Genomic DNA, 15,000 nt, shown 5'->3' on the forward strand with positions numbered 1-15,000 from the left:
CACACACACACACAATTGTTATCTGTGTATCTGCAGGAGGCCGGACGCTGCAGATCCTGAGGGTGAAGATGTCTGATGGGGGAAAGTACAGCTGTGTGGCCATCAACCCTGCAGGAGAGGCTCAGAAACTCATACACCTCACTGTATTCGGTGTGTGTGTGTGTATGCTTTCAGTGTGACTATAAGTAGGGAAAGGCTGCTTTTATGTGTATTATAAATGAGAGGAATATAGGGTCTGAGATATTATTATTATTATAATACGTATATATAAGTTGTAGATGTGCATGTCAGCCTCCTTACCCCTCCTCTCCACCCCCCTTCAGTCCCCCCCAGTATCAGGGACAGCAGTGGGGAATCTCCCGTTTCGGTGAGTGTGCGTGTGGGGAACTCTGTCACTCTAGAGTGTGAGTCCAATGCCGTCCCGCCACCCACCATCACCTGGTACAAGAACGGACGGCCCGTTGCCGAGACAGCCAACCTGCGCATCCTCGCCGACGGACAGAGGCTGGAGCTGAAAGGGGCAGAGGTAAGTGTCCTTTGGCAAACTCCATGCAGAGGATTGAGGGATTTGGGAATATTTAGAAATGTTTTGTGGTTAGCTCCTAAAATTTTTGTGTAAAATTAAGAACGACCTCTTTCCTGTTTATTTCAAAATCCTTTTGCCTGTAGGTCTAACTTCCTTTTGCCTGTAGGTCTAGCTTCCTTCCTAGTATCGGCCCTGAGTACCTGTTATGTTGTCTTCTCAGGTGTCAGACACTGGCCAGTATGTGTGTAAAGCCTCCAATGTGGCTGGACAGATGGACAAGAACTTCCACCTCAACATCTACGGTAAGTTAGCTGGTCTGCTATTGGCTCCCTCATGGGGTAAGTTTCGGTGACCAGTTTGGTTATGTTTAGTTCTTTGCACAGTACCCATGGAATACATACAGATATGCAAAAATAATGTGTGTGTGTGTGCATGTGTGTGTGTATTTGTGACTCGTGTGATTTGTGTGTCCAGTTCCCCCCAGTATAGATGGACCTGCCGTGGAGCGTGTGGTAGAGACCATCAGTAACCCCGTCACCTTCTCCTGTGACGCCTCCGGCATCCCCCCGCCCAACCTCACCTGGCTCAAGAACGGACGACCCATAGGTGAGCCTGCAATGTGTTTGTGTTGTTTATCTTCACACACACACACCGGTCTCCTATACACTTCTTAAGAACAGACCCCCCCCCCCCCTCACTCCTTCTACACACTCAGAAATGTTCCTATATGATAATATCTCTCACACGTAACCTTCTATAATCACTTCCAACATATACACTCTGTTGTGTCATGTATGTCCATGCATCATGCTGCTTCACGGTCAGGTTGACTCATGTATTTCACTCTTTCTGTCCCTGGCCAGAGAACTCAGACTCTCTGGAGATGCACATCGTGTCCGGGGGCGGTAAGCTGCAGATCGCCCGCTCCCAGCTGTCAGACTCGGGCACATACACCTGCCTGGCATCTAACCTTGAGGGCAAAGCCCGCAAGACCTACCATCTCACCATACAAGGTAGGGGATGCACATAATCAATGAAAACCACACACACACACACACACACACACACACACACACACACACACACACACACACACACACACACTCACACACTCACAATATGCACACGCCATTCCCTCATTAATGCACCCTAATACTTAATATCTCACTTACTGACCTTTCCAGATTTCTGTCTGTAACTGTCTGTGTATCTGATTGGCTGTTCTTCGCAGTTCCACCCAGCATAGTGGGCTCTGATATGCCGAGTGAAGTTGGTGTGCTGCTGAATGACAGCGTGCAGCTGGTGTGTCGAGCAATAGGAACTCCACCTCCCATAGTCCAGTGGCTGAAGGAAGGAAAAGCCTTGACCCGAGAAGACCTGAAGAACATCAGGTGTGTGTTTGTGTGTGTGTGTGTGTCTGTGTGTGTGTGTGTGTGTGTGTGTGTGTGTGTGTGTGTGTGTTGGTATACAAGTTGATGTGTGCATCTCTTTGGTTCAGACCAGTTATGACAGATGTGTGGGTGTAAATAAATGTGTGTGTGTGTGTGTGTGTGTGTGTGTGTAAACAGGATGAGCCCAGACAACAGCACTCTGACAGTAACTCGAGCTCAGCCCTCAGATGGGGGTAAATACACCTGTGTGGCCTCCAACAAAGCAGGGGAGGAGGACCGCATCTTCAACCTCAACGTTTATGGTGAGGGCTCACTACTGTATATATACAGTATACTGTATATAGATATATTTATATTACCTCTTTCTCTTACTGTCTGTCTCTTACTCTCAGATGCAAACTATCAAACACATATCAGCAGACTTGCGGGAGCCAAAGTGCTCATATCAACTGACCATTCCATTTCTCTGCCCTTTTTCTGCCTCTCCCTCATCTTGTCCTTCCTCTCTTTCCCCTCCCCTCTCCATCACTGTCTCTCTCCCCATGTATTCTTCTCATCCCCCCTTACCTCTCTCTCTCAGTCCCTCCTATGATTCAGGATAACGGCGGTTCTCCGGTGGATCTGACAGCGGTGCTGGACAGCTCCGTGACTGTGGAGTGTGTGGCGGTGGGCTCCCCTCCCCCGCAGCTCAACTGGCTGAAGAACGGCCTCCCGCTGCCCATCTCCTCACACACACGCCTGCTCTCGGCCGGACAGGTCCTCCGGTAGGTCAGGGGCAGGGGCAGAGGGTCGCAGGTCACTGAGGGTCACTTCCTCAGGACAGGGAGAGAAGATGTAGCAACTGAACTCATGCTTGGAGAGTCTGTTTCCATCTGCTCTCTAAAGAACAGTGATCTGTAACAGAGACTCTAGCCAAAAGCCATACAGGAAGCGTCCGTACAAAAACAGGAAGTGGAATCATTGATAGGCCAAACCTCTCTGTATGAGGCTGATGATCATAACAAGAGAATGATTTTAATGTGTGAAATGTGTGTTACACATCATACATCTAACTGTGTTCCCCCTCTTTGCTCTTGATATATGCAGTGTGTGATGTTTGGTGTGTCTGTCTGCGTGTGTCTTTTAGCATTGCCCGTGCTCAGGTGGCAGACGGTGGCAGCTACACGTGTGTGGCCTCCAACAGGGCGGGTGTGGACAACAAACACTTCAACCTGCAGGTGTATGGTGAGTGTGGACCCCGGTCACTATGGCACTCATTTGTGTAACAGGGGTGGCTTTTTCATTGCCTGTCTATATTCAAGCCCATTGTGATGTCACAGCAATGTGATCCCCTGTCCTTCCCCAGTTCCTCCTACCCTAGAAGGAGCAGGCAGTGTGGAGGATATCACCGTGGCAGCAGGTAGCCAGGTGACCCTGTCTTGTGTTGCGGATGGGACACCCCCACCCACTCTGAAGTGGCAGAGGGAGGAGGTGACAGTGCAGCCAGATGCCCACCTCAGTCTGCCCAACCAGGGCTCCACGCTCCACATCCGCAGTGCCAACGTCAGCCACACGGGGCGCTACACCTGCACGGCAGCCAACCAGGCTGGAGAGGCCAGCAGGCACTACAATCTTAAAGTACTGGGTGAGGTGTACAAAGATACAATCTCATGTACAGAGAGTCACATTTTCACAAAGACAACCATACACAAAATCAGTACACATGTGCTGATCCCAGATGCAAAATAGATTTATCTAGTTAGAAAAACACACACATACCTATGTGACAAAAACAGGACTGAGGCAATGATAGACACTAACGATTTGAAGATTTAAAATCCAAAATGAAGGGATGTGAAGAGATGTTTGGATGTCCCAAAGATATAAAAACAATCCCCCTAACATTTGTCCCTCGGGGCACAGGGAAAGAAGCATACACAATTTGACTTAAACGTTCTGTCCCTGGTGCTTTTATTTGCCGGTTCTCACACTCTTTCCCTCTCTTCTCCTCCTCTCCCAACAGCTCCTCCTCAGATCCGGGGCGCGGGCGTGCCCACTGAGGTGTCGGTGGTGGTGAGCCACGTGCTGGAGCTGCTGTGTGAGGCAGACGGGGTGCCTCCCCCCACCATCACCTGGATGAAGGACGGCAGACCCCTGCCTCAGACCGATGCCGCCCGCCTTCTCAGAGGAGGAGAGATGCTGAGGGTGGCCTCTGCTCAGGTCAGGCGACATGTAAAACACACAGACACACACACACACACATGCATGCAGATGCACATACTGGTAATAACAAGCAGGCATGTTACTGTAATCACACATTCATGAAAGCAGACTCAGGAGAAACCAACACAGAGGTGTAGTCGAGATGTGCTGCATATATTCAGTGCCGTCTGTCACACACTCGCAGGTGGAGGACACAGGGCGGTACACATGTCTGGCCACCAGTCCTGCTGGAGATGATGATCGGGAGTTTCTGGTGAGAGTCCATGGTAAGTCTGAGCTGAGTTACTTTAACCCTTGAGCCATTAATTTACTGGTCTGTGCGTGTGTATTGGTGGGGGGAGGCGTGGGTGAATGAGTGTTGGTTGGTGAATGTGTGTTGTTTGCTAATGTTAGCGTCTTAATGGGGACAGAGAAGAGGCTTTCTGATGACCTTCTGCTGAGGTACAGCAGAAAGTTTTGCTGTTGATTTGTTGTTAACTATTTTAGAGCAAGAAAATGGAAAATCTGTGCTGTGGAGTGTTTCTAGATCTGAGTATTACAGGAAGAAATATCAGTAGGTTGTTTTCAACAGTAACAGTGAGGGCGGTTATTGTGCAAATTTGGCAGCAAAGTATTATTTAATGATGATTATGTCTGATGGTGATGGTTGTGATGATGGTGTTGGTGATGGTGATGATGATGATGATGATGATGATGATGATGATGATGATGATGATGATGATGTGTCAGTGCCACCAAACATCGCTGGAGAGAGCACCCCACAGAACGTGTCAGTGCTGCAGAACCGACAGGTGACACTGGAGTGCAAGTCAGACGCGGTCCCTCCCCCTACCCTGACCTGGCTTAAGGATGGGGCCCCTCTGCAGGTACACAAACCACACACTCACAAACACATACACAACAGGGCTAAATGTTACTGTACCAATTCAATAGGTAGATTCACATGCTCTAAAATAAGTGCCTTTCTATCACAATTACATATGGTGTGTGTGTGTGCGTGTGTGTGTGTGTGTGTGTGTGTGTGTGTGTGTGTGTGTGTGTGTGTGTGTGTGTGTGTGTGTGTGTGTGTGTGTGTGTGTGCGTGTGTGTCTAGGTGTCTCCACGTGTGCGTATTCTCTCTGGAGGCCGCTACCTGCAGATAAACAACGCTAACCTGCCTGATGCTGCCCAGTACACCTGTGTGGCCAGCAACGTGGCTGGGGAGACAAGACGGCAGTTCAACCTTGCTGTGAACGGTGCGTGTGTGTGTGTGTGTGTGTGTGCGTGTGTGTGTTTGTGTGTGTGTGTGTGTGTAAACATGGATGGGCCAGTGTAAAGGGAAAGAGTTTAGCTACATGAAAGCAAAGCCACTCTTGTGTTATTGTTAATAAATCATGGTAGTATCAGTGTATTATGTGTGTATGATGAATGTGTTCAATAATGGAATGTGATTACACTGAGCGTGTTTAATGTGTGTGTGTGTGTGCTTCAGTGTGTGTGTGTGACTTTGTCTGTGTACATGTGTGTGTGCGTGCGTGTGTGTGTCAAATGTGTATGTGTGTGTGTGTGTGTGTGTGTGTTTAATGTGTGTGTGTGTGTGTGTGTCTACAGTGGCCCCCACCATAAAGTCAGGCCCTGAGTCGGTGTCAGTGCATGTGACCCAGCCTGTGCTGCTTGAGTGTGTGGTGAGTGGAGTTCCAACCCCTCGTATCACCTGGAGAAAGCATGGAGCCATCTTAGCCAACAGCAATCCAAGGTAGACAGATATCACACACACGCACACACATACACACATTATCTCACTCTGTAATTAATACTTAAACACACTTCTGACATCCCTTGCTCATGGATTGTTCTGTATATTTAATCTTTTTTGTAAATATTTGAGTCATTTATGTTTTTTTCCGCACACACACACACTTACACACACACTTATACACTCACAGGTACACATTTGGAGGTGACGGCTCGTTGCGCATCAGCTCTGCTCAGGTGACAGATACAGGCCGCTACCTGTGCATGGCAACTAACCAGGCAGGCACCCAGCGCAGAAGAGTGGACCTACAGGTGTATGGTGCGTCATCCTATGCAATGTGTACATCATGTATACACCCTCACAAGCATGATGCACAGTGAACAGTGTACACATGCATGAGCGTTCAGTGAAACACACTCACCATACACGCCCAATACCCCCAGTCTTAAAATGTATGTGTGTGTGTGTTTGTGTGTGTGTGTGTGTGTGTGTGTGTGTGTGTGTGTGTGTGTGTGTGTGTGTGTGTGTGTGTGTGTGTGTGTGTGTGTGTGTGTGTGTGTGTGTGTGTGTGTGTGTGTGTGTGTGTGTGTGTGTGTGTCCTGCAGTTCCCCCAACCATTGCTTGGACCTCACGGAATAACATCACAGTGACAGTGAATGTTCAGACCACTCTCTCATGTGAAGCCACTGGCATCCCCAAACCCACAGTCTCCTGGGCCCGCAACGGCCGACCCCTCCACACCGACCACAACCAGAACATGTACAGGTGAGTCTATGGCATCTCTGTCTTCACACAGAGTAGTCACACACAGGGCGTGTTAGGAGGGTTTGTGCCTGAGTTAAGAGCGGATCTCCTCTGTGATGACCTCCACAGGTTGTTGTCGTCAGGGTCGCTCGTCGTCATAGCGCCCACGGTAGAGGACACGGGCGTGTACGAGTGTGTGGTGACCAATGAGGCTGGACAGGACAACAGAACCATCACACTCACTGTTCAGGGTGAGTCTACACACCTACACTGTGCACAGTATGCACAGATGTTTTTGGAAAATGAACCTTTTAATTCTGGAATGGAAAAATTTAGTTTTAATTGACTTATTTCACTTTTTTGTTATAACTCTCTGCTGTTCTATGGTCATGTTTCCTTTTCTCCCCTTTTCCACTTCCTGTGTGTTCTTCTGCAGTTCCTCCTTCAATTGCGGATGAGGCCACAGAACTAGTGGTGAACAGACTGTCTCCGGTGGTGATCGGGTGCACTGCATCTGGAGTGCCTGAGCCCCTTGTGCATTGGACCAAAGATGGCCTGCGCCTCCCCAGTAACGGACAGGGCTACAGCATCCTCCCCTCTGGTGAGCCTCACACACGGGCGTTAGGTGCACACCGACAGACGTGTATACCAAATCTCCCAACCTAAGTGAAAGAGAAAACAGGCTGTCAATACAGCTGATCCCCCATGATTATGATGCTGCATGCCCATGTTCACACACAAACAAACACACGTATGAACTCACACTGTGCAACATATTCCTCCCCAGTAGTGTTTACATTCACATACACTGATATACTGCAAGCTCACCACGTTAGAGGATCTGTGTGTAATCTGACTGCCACTGACTGATTAACATTTGTCCCTTGGCCTCTCTCAGGTCCACTTCAGATCTCCTCTGCTGAACTCAGCCACTCTGGCCGCTACTCCTGCATAGCCAGGAACGCCGCTGGCTCCGCCCATCGCCACGTCCACCTCAGTGTGCAGGGTAAGAGGCCACGCCCATTCTCAGAGGACACACTCACGCCCACCATACATGGCTTGGTTTTAGCTGACTCCCTCAATGACGGATTTGAATTAGGGTGACCAGATGCAAACAGACCAATGTGGGACTTGTTACTAATGCTGAGAGGTGGCCTAAAACCTAGATATAATATAAGAATAAGAAACGTGTATTCTGCCTGTGTAAGTTTGGTGTTCGTGATGTAGCAGAGGAGTTTACCGGCCCCACCTCTGCACAGTCTGACTGACAGCCGTCACAGCCTCATGATGACCTCCTGCACCTCTCCCTTCTCAACCACTGGATAAAAGCCAGGCTTTTAGAAAAGCTTGGCTATATTGCATTTGTTTGAGCCATGTTGCTGCTTTTGATATAGCGCTATTAAATAGAGTAGAAGCTATGGCAGAATTTCCATTGGTTATTTGGTTATTCATTTGTCGGAAACAAGAACACACGGGTGCGTTCTTTTCCCCGCCCGAGTGTTCTTGTTTCCGACAAATGAATAACCAAATAACCAATGAAAATTCGGGACATTATCTCAGTCCACGGGATGTGGGACAAATGGTCAAAAGGGTCAAACTGCTGTGCAGTACAAGGCAGCGTGGGCCACCCGGTCACCCTAGCTGGAGTATGATGGAGTGTATTAGTTGTGTAAATGATGCTGAAGAGTCTGTTGCTCTGTTCTCAAGGAAATTACTCTGGTCTCCGGAAGTTGCCTGCTATGTGAAAATGATTGTCCTGGGAAATGTTCTCTGAGAGATGTAGTTTCATGGAGAGTGGATGAGTGAATGTGTCCCCTCACAACCCACCCCTCAGAGCCTCCAGTGATCCAGACGCACCCCCCCTCCCTGGATGTGATCCTGAACAACCCAATCACCCTGCCCTGCAAAGCCCAGGGCACCCCACGACCCACCATCAGCTGGCAGAAAGAGGGCATCAACATCCTCACTACAGGTGTGTGTCTGTGCGTGTTCACAAATTTTGTTTAATTGTATATATACATCTGACTAAGACTTATATATGTATTTTTTTGTATTATGTGTGTGTGTTTGTGTGTGAGTTATGTACCTCAGTGATAATGTCTTTACTTCTTCTCTACACTAGGAGGGGGCTTCTCAGTTCTGCCCAGTGGTGGGCTGCAGATCTCTCGTGCTCGGGCAGAGGACACGGGCACATACATGTGTGTGGCACAGAACCCAGCGGGCACTGCTCTGGGCAAGACCAAACTCAGAGTACAAGGTGTGGAGGGAGACCTGTACTCCTGCATATGCTCCGTACACACAGACAGACCTCTCTCCTTTCACAAACATCAGTCATGGACATACACCCCCACCATAACACACGCAGACCCAGACCCAGACACAGACACAGACACATGTGAAATGTTTTGAGTTTAACCAGCTCCACGTCTCTGCATCTCTGCACACACACACACACACACCCGTATACCCGTAGATCTAATACAAATGTATGCTCGCATACTTGTAAATAAGTACACATGCATTCTCTTTCAGTTGCACACATCAACACACACCCACACACCCTCATCCTCACACCTTCTTTCTGTCCACAGTTCCCCCGGTGATAAGCTCTGACAGTAAAAGCTACACAGTCGCCATGGACACAGCGGTGACTCTCCAGTGCCAGGTAGATGGGCATCCTGCCCCCACCGTGAGCTGGCATCGAGATGGGAAGCCAGTGGAGGAGTCGGTGCGGGTGAGGGTCCTCAGCTCGGGCGCCCTGCACATCGCCTTCGCCCAGCCAGGAGACACAGGCAAATACACCTGCAGCGCTGCCAACGTGGCCGGCACTGCCAGCCTCGACATGAGCCTCACCATCCAGAGTGAGTCTGGGAGAGGGCGAGGGCTTAGAATAACATTAAAAAAGACCAAATGAAGCCTGTCAAATTCTTTGTGATGAGTGAAAGAGTGATGAAAGGAGTGGAAGCGTGAAGGACTAAGAACATTTATGGGAATATGACTGTCATCATTCATTTCATTGTTGAACCAACAGTTTACATGAGTGAGAGATGTTGGAGCTATTCAGATAGAATGTTAAAGTGTAGCAAAGGGAGAGCGTAGTCACCCTACCTGGACTTGACATGCCAAACATGCACTCTGACCACAATGCCAAAGAGCCAGGCTCGATGGCATGGCAGTCAGAGCACATACTCATCTGAAGTGATGGCTCATCGTTACGAAAAGTATAAGTGCAAATGTTAATGTATTCAAATCGTACTTAAACGTATTCATTGCAAAGATTGATTGATTAATTGATTGTTACATAGAATAAACACATGTGTAAGAGAGTCACCTGAACCGTCTCCTCTCTTCTCTCTCCTCTCTCCTCCTCCTCCCAGTTCCTCCATCCATCCGTGAGGAGGAGCGGGAGCAGTGGGTGGTAGAGCACTCCTCGGTGCAGCTGCCATGCGTGGCGGAGGGGGTGCCCCAACCCAGCCTGGTTTGGGAGAAGGACGGCACCACCCTCAGTGACAGCGCTGGGGAGTACACCATCCTGCCCTCTGGAGAGCTGGCCATCGACTCCGCTCAGGTGAGGCAGACTCTGATGTTAGGTGCTTCACAGGTGAGGGGTGGAGTTGGTCGTAAGTACTGAACAGAGAAGAATCAGTAGCTTAGAGTAACGGACTGCCATGGGGGTCAAGTCTGCTGCATTTTAACAAAGACAAACAGCGGTAGCAGTTCCTCAGTTGAGATGTGAGGTGGGTCCTCCACAGAACACAGCTTTGGCCAAGGGAGTGTCAGGGGCTCTTCTCGGGGATTGAACCCAAGTAGCTAGGTTTGTGAACCAGCGTCTTAGCCAGGTGAGCTAATGAGAGGACCCAGTTGCAGGATGTCGTTTTGAGTTTAGCTTCTTTTTATTTTCAAAAACACAAAAGATTCCTCGACAGGAGAAACTACAAAAACGCAGAAAATCAAGAACAGGGCAAAAGGCCATAAACTAAATACTACTAATGTGCTTGAGAGCACTACAAAACAATGTGCTTGAGAGCACAACAAAACTATGGCGCTTGAGAGCACTTCTCTCAACCATGGGGAACAAAGACAATACAACGACCAGAGACAGAGCAGGGAAACTAACCAGGTATTTAAAGGTGAGGGCACATAGTTAGAGGAGGGCACACAATGGGAAACAGGTGAGGGCACACAATTGGGAACAGGTGAGGGCACATAACGAGAAACAAAGGCACATGTGAACACAAACATAAAGTAAAATGTCCTTTTGGCCACTAGATGCCGTCAAAGTGCCAAATTACGGCAATCGTCGCCCAAAGTCCTGACAGAACCCCCCCTCTAAGGGTCGGCTTCCAGACGACCCAAAGAAAACTCAAAAAGTCCATACCGGGTGGGTGGAGGGGGTCCAGGGTAAGGAGCCAGGACGGCGGGGACTCAGCAGGGTCAGAGTGTCTGGTTGGCGGCCGGGCGGGCGGCCAAGCAAGGGCAAAGTGTCTGGTGGGCGGCCGTGCGGGCGTCCACATCGAGGCAGTGTGTCTGGTGGCCGGCTGGGCGGAAGGCCACAGCGAGGCAGAGTCTTGTCGGGTGGACGACCAGGACGAGGCAAACGGTCTGGCAGGCGACTGGAAGCCTTGATGGAGCTGAGGAGACCAAGATGCCTCTCCTTGGCCAGGAACTGGAAGACCCCGTCAGAGGATGAGGTCAGGGTTGTAGCACCTGCGGTGGCTGGGGTTGCAGGACCAGTGGCTGAGGTTGCAGGACCAGTGGCTGGGGTTGACTCGGCACCGGGACAGCCAGGTTCACTGGAGCTGGCAGCACTGGATACTGGGACAGTGGAACCTAGGACAGAGGAGACGGGGGCAAGGCTGCCTGGTTCGCTCGGGGTGGCAGCATTCGAGCTGCCTGGTTCGCTCGGGCTGGCAGCATTCGGGCTGCCTGGTTCGCTCGGGTTGGCAGCATTCGGGCTGCCTGGTTCGCTCGGGCTGGCAGCAGTCGGGCTGCCAGGTTCACCCAGGCACATATTCACAGAAGCACACACTTTGTATGCACGTGTATGTGTGTGTGAGTGTTATACACGTACACACAACTGTAAGACACAGAAAAAGATGCACACAGACACAGCCACACACACACACGCACACACACTCTGTCAGGGCTTTTCTCGGGGATTGAACCCGAGTAGCTGGGGCTGGCGGCATCGGGGCTGCCTTCTTCGCCGGGGCTGGCGGTCTCCAGGACTGCTGCATCCAGGCTGGGTGCCTCTGGAACTGCAGCAGCTGGGGAGCCTGGTTCACTCAGGCTAGGGGTCTCCAGGACTGCTGCATCCAGGCTGGGTGCCTCTGGAACGGCAGCAGCTGGGGGCCCTGGTTCACTCAGGCTGGGGGCTTCTGGGCTTGCGACCTCCGGGCTGGCGACCACCGGAACCATAGGAGCAGGGAGGTCGAGGAACTGCAGTACTCTGTGGAGCAGGGGTACGCCGGGGTGCTGGAACTGGAGCCCGGCGAGGGACAGGCACTGGCACAGGGAAACGCCGGGGTGCTGGCACAGGGAAACGCCGGGGTGCTGGCACTGGTGAGGGGGTTCCAGGAGGTGCTGGAGAGACACTGGCGACAGCGGCTGCTGTGGGAACAGCGGCTGTCATCATCTGAGCTGGAGTAGAAGCTGCCTCTCCCTCCAGAGCAGAGGCAATGGCGAACTGAGTCTGGTGCTTCTGCTGCAGCCTCGGATTCTCCTGGCTCTGGACGATCCTCTGACTGGAGGCTTCAGAGCTGTCCAGGTCGAAAGCCTGCAGCATCAATGCCCGAAATGCCTCGAAACTGGAGCATTCAGGACCCTCCTTTGCGGCATCTTGCCGGCGAGTGAGAACTCTCTTCTGGCGAGCTCTTCGCTGTTGAACACCTGCTGGGTCCATGCTGCTCTGGTCGTTCTGTCAGGGGCTCTTCTCGGGGATTGAACCCAAGTAGCTAGGTTTGTGAACCAGCGTCTTAGCCAGGTGAGCTAATGAGAGGACCCAGTTGCAGGATGTCGTTTTGAGTTTAGCTTCTTTTTATTTTCAAAAACACAAAAGATTCCTCGACAGGAGAAACTACAAAAACGCAGAAAATCAAGAACAGGGCAAAAGGCCATAAACTAAATACTACTAATGTGCTTGAGAGCACTACAAAACAATGTGCTTGAGAGCACGACAAAACTATGGCGCTTGAGAGCACTTCTCTCAACCATGGGGAACAAAGACAATACAACGACCAGAGACAGAGCAGGGAAACTAACCAGGTATTTAAAGGTGAGGGCACATAGTTAGAGGAGGGCACACAATGGGAAACAGATGAGGGCACACAATTGGGAACAGGTGAGGGCACATAACGAGAAACAAAGGCACATGTGAACACAAACATAAAGTAAAATGTCCTTTTGGCCACTAGATGCCGTCAAAGTGCCAAATTACGGCAATCGTCGCCCAAAGTCCTGACAGGGAGATGTTTCCTCTTTGCAAGTAATGGGACAAATATCTTGATTTCCCATAAACTTGAAAAAAAAAAATGGAAAACAATTATTCACACTTTCTTTCTCTCTTTCTCTCTCTATCTCTCTCTCTCTCTTTCACTCTCTCTCTGTCACTGCAGCCTGAAGATTCTGGGAGTTACACCTGCATCGCCACAAACTCTGTGGGCCAGGACAGTCAAACGGTCACTCTGTCTGTTCAGACCCACCCTGAGTTCACTGAGCTGCTGGGAGACGTCTCGCTCAACAAGGGAGAGCGCCTCCTGCTGGCCTGTGGGGCCACTGGCATCCCCGCACCTAAAATCACCTGGACCTTCAACAACAACATCATCCCAGGTGTGTGCCTCAGACAAACACCATGAACCTAATCCGACCCAGTGCCTTAGGACAGGACGAACCTATTCCCAATGTTTTAAGCACAGGCATTATTCCAGTTGTGTGCTATAACCGTAATCCTGTCCCAACTAATAACCTTAATCCAACCAATCCAGCATAATGCACCCCGTATTTCAAAGACATTTCTGACAAATCCTCAGTATTGGGATAGTACAACTCATACATGTGTGTGTCTGTGTGTCTGTGTGTGTGTGTGTGTGTGTGTGTGTGTGTGTGTGTGTGTGTGTGTGTGTGTGCAAATGTGTGTGTCCCTAGCTCAATTTGACCATGTGAATGGCCACAGTGAGCTGGTGATTGAGTGGGTTAGCAAGGATGACTCTGGCACATACTCTTGTGTGGCTGAGAACGCTGTGGGCTCCATCAAATCTCTGGGCTTTGTGTATGTAAAAGGTAAGGGTCTCTTCCTTTGGTATGAATACTGTGTCAAAGTTTAAATGTATTACTATTAAATCGGGGGAAATCTTGATAAACTGAATAAAATCAATAGTATTTGGATCAGACTCTAATCCATCAGGTCTCATGGCCTCTCTGACTGCTGTGTGGCCTTTGACCACTGCCGACCTCCCTCCCTTCTCCTTCCCTCAGAGCCTCCAATCATAGATGGAGACAGTCACTCCAACCGCATCGAGCCCCTGGGCGGGAACGCTATCCTGAACTGTGAAGTGCGGGGCGACCCCCCGCCCACCATCCAGTGGAGCAAGAAGGGAGTTAACATCCCCATTAGCAACCGCATCCGCCAGCTGCACAACGGCTCGCTTGCCATCTACGGCACCGTGGTAATGCTCCGATCCCATGACGACACCAGTGGTACCCCAATCTAACAATCTATAGCAGACATGATGGAATTAGTCCAGCCTCTGTTTAATGATACCAACTGTAAAAAATAAAACCCCACACAACCATTGCAGCTTATATTTACATTTAGTCATTTAGCACACACTTTTATCCAAAGTGACTTACAAGGAATTTTGCATTAATACATCAGGAGCAGTTAGGGGTTCAGTTTCTTGCTCAAGGACACTTAGACACTTGGCAAGGAGGAGTAGGGAATCGAACTAGCAACCTCCCAACCTTTACTGCTTTGTTGTAACTGTGCCTGTCTGTAGTCCTTACTGAGACTGAGTTTGTCTAATTCTTCTCTTTTGCCAGGGTGAGGACGCTGGCAGTTACATGTGTGTGGCCACCAACGACGCAGGGTTGGTGGAGAGGAGTGTGACGCTCACCCTGCAGAGTAAGACTGACAGGCCTCTGACCGGCATCAAGAGTCACACAATTCAGTGCTTGATCAGGAAACCCACATGATGATAACATCAACTCCTTTCCTCTTCTGTTGTTCTCTCTCCTCTCATCTCCCCTCCCCTCCCCTCTTTTCCCACCCATCACCTCATTCTATTCTCCCCTCTTTATTTTTCCTGGTTCTTTTTTCCACTGTTCTCTCCTTCCTTCTCTCCTCCTCCTCTTCAGGTGCTCCTACTATCACGGTGGAGCCGGTGGAGACTGTGGTGGACGCTGGT

At 50.1% G+C, this 15,000-nt stretch overlaps 1 protein-coding gene across 1 annotated transcript in view; it reads left to right on the forward strand.

The window, feature by feature from the left end:
* hmcn1 (hemicentin 1) overlaps positions 1-15,000 on the forward strand; it is a gene marked incomplete at its 5' end in the record, with an annotated part of 108,321 nt that overhangs the window by 77,149 nt on the left and 16,172 nt on the right. Inside the window, 29 exons of the mRNA XM_080860265.1 lie at positions 37-150; positions 324-526; positions 747-828; positions 1,001-1,132; positions 1,390-1,539; positions 1,758-1,917; positions 2,095-2,219; positions 2,498-2,681; positions 3,044-3,141; positions 3,263-3,541; positions 3,920-4,116; positions 4,304-4,385; positions 4,849-4,985; positions 5,213-5,354; positions 5,710-5,854; positions 6,045-6,172; positions 6,460-6,619; positions 6,728-6,849; positions 7,035-7,199; positions 7,497-7,604; positions 8,433-8,570; positions 8,721-8,855; positions 9,190-9,459; positions 9,976-10,166; positions 13,213-13,426; positions 13,742-13,876; positions 14,072-14,262; positions 14,636-14,717; positions 14,951-15,000. The exon at positions 14,951-15,000 is cut by the window's right edge and continues 220 nt beyond it. Of these exons, the coding sequence (XP_080716391.1) occupies positions 37-150; positions 324-526; positions 747-828; positions 1,001-1,132; positions 1,390-1,539; positions 1,758-1,917; positions 2,095-2,219; positions 2,498-2,681; positions 3,044-3,141; positions 3,263-3,541; positions 3,920-4,116; positions 4,304-4,385; positions 4,849-4,985; positions 5,213-5,354; positions 5,710-5,854; positions 6,045-6,172; positions 6,460-6,619; positions 6,728-6,849; positions 7,035-7,199; positions 7,497-7,604; positions 8,433-8,570; positions 8,721-8,855; positions 9,190-9,459; positions 9,976-10,166; positions 13,213-13,426; positions 13,742-13,876; positions 14,072-14,262; positions 14,636-14,717; positions 14,951-15,000 (4,319 nt within the window). The remainder of the gene's footprint in view (positions 1-36; positions 151-323; positions 527-746; positions 829-1,000; positions 1,133-1,389; positions 1,540-1,757; positions 1,918-2,094; positions 2,220-2,497; positions 2,682-3,043; positions 3,142-3,262; positions 3,542-3,919; positions 4,117-4,303; positions 4,386-4,848; positions 4,986-5,212; positions 5,355-5,709; positions 5,855-6,044; positions 6,173-6,459; positions 6,620-6,727; positions 6,850-7,034; positions 7,200-7,496; positions 7,605-8,432; positions 8,571-8,720; positions 8,856-9,189; positions 9,460-9,975; positions 10,167-13,212; positions 13,427-13,741; positions 13,877-14,071; positions 14,263-14,635; positions 14,718-14,950) is intronic.

The sequence above is a fragment of the Sprattus sprattus genome, assembly GCF_963457725.1.
Source record: "Sprattus sprattus genome assembly, chromosome: 2".
NCBI classification, from domain to species: domain Eukaryota; kingdom Metazoa; phylum Chordata; class Actinopteri; order Clupeiformes; family Clupeidae; genus Sprattus; species Sprattus sprattus.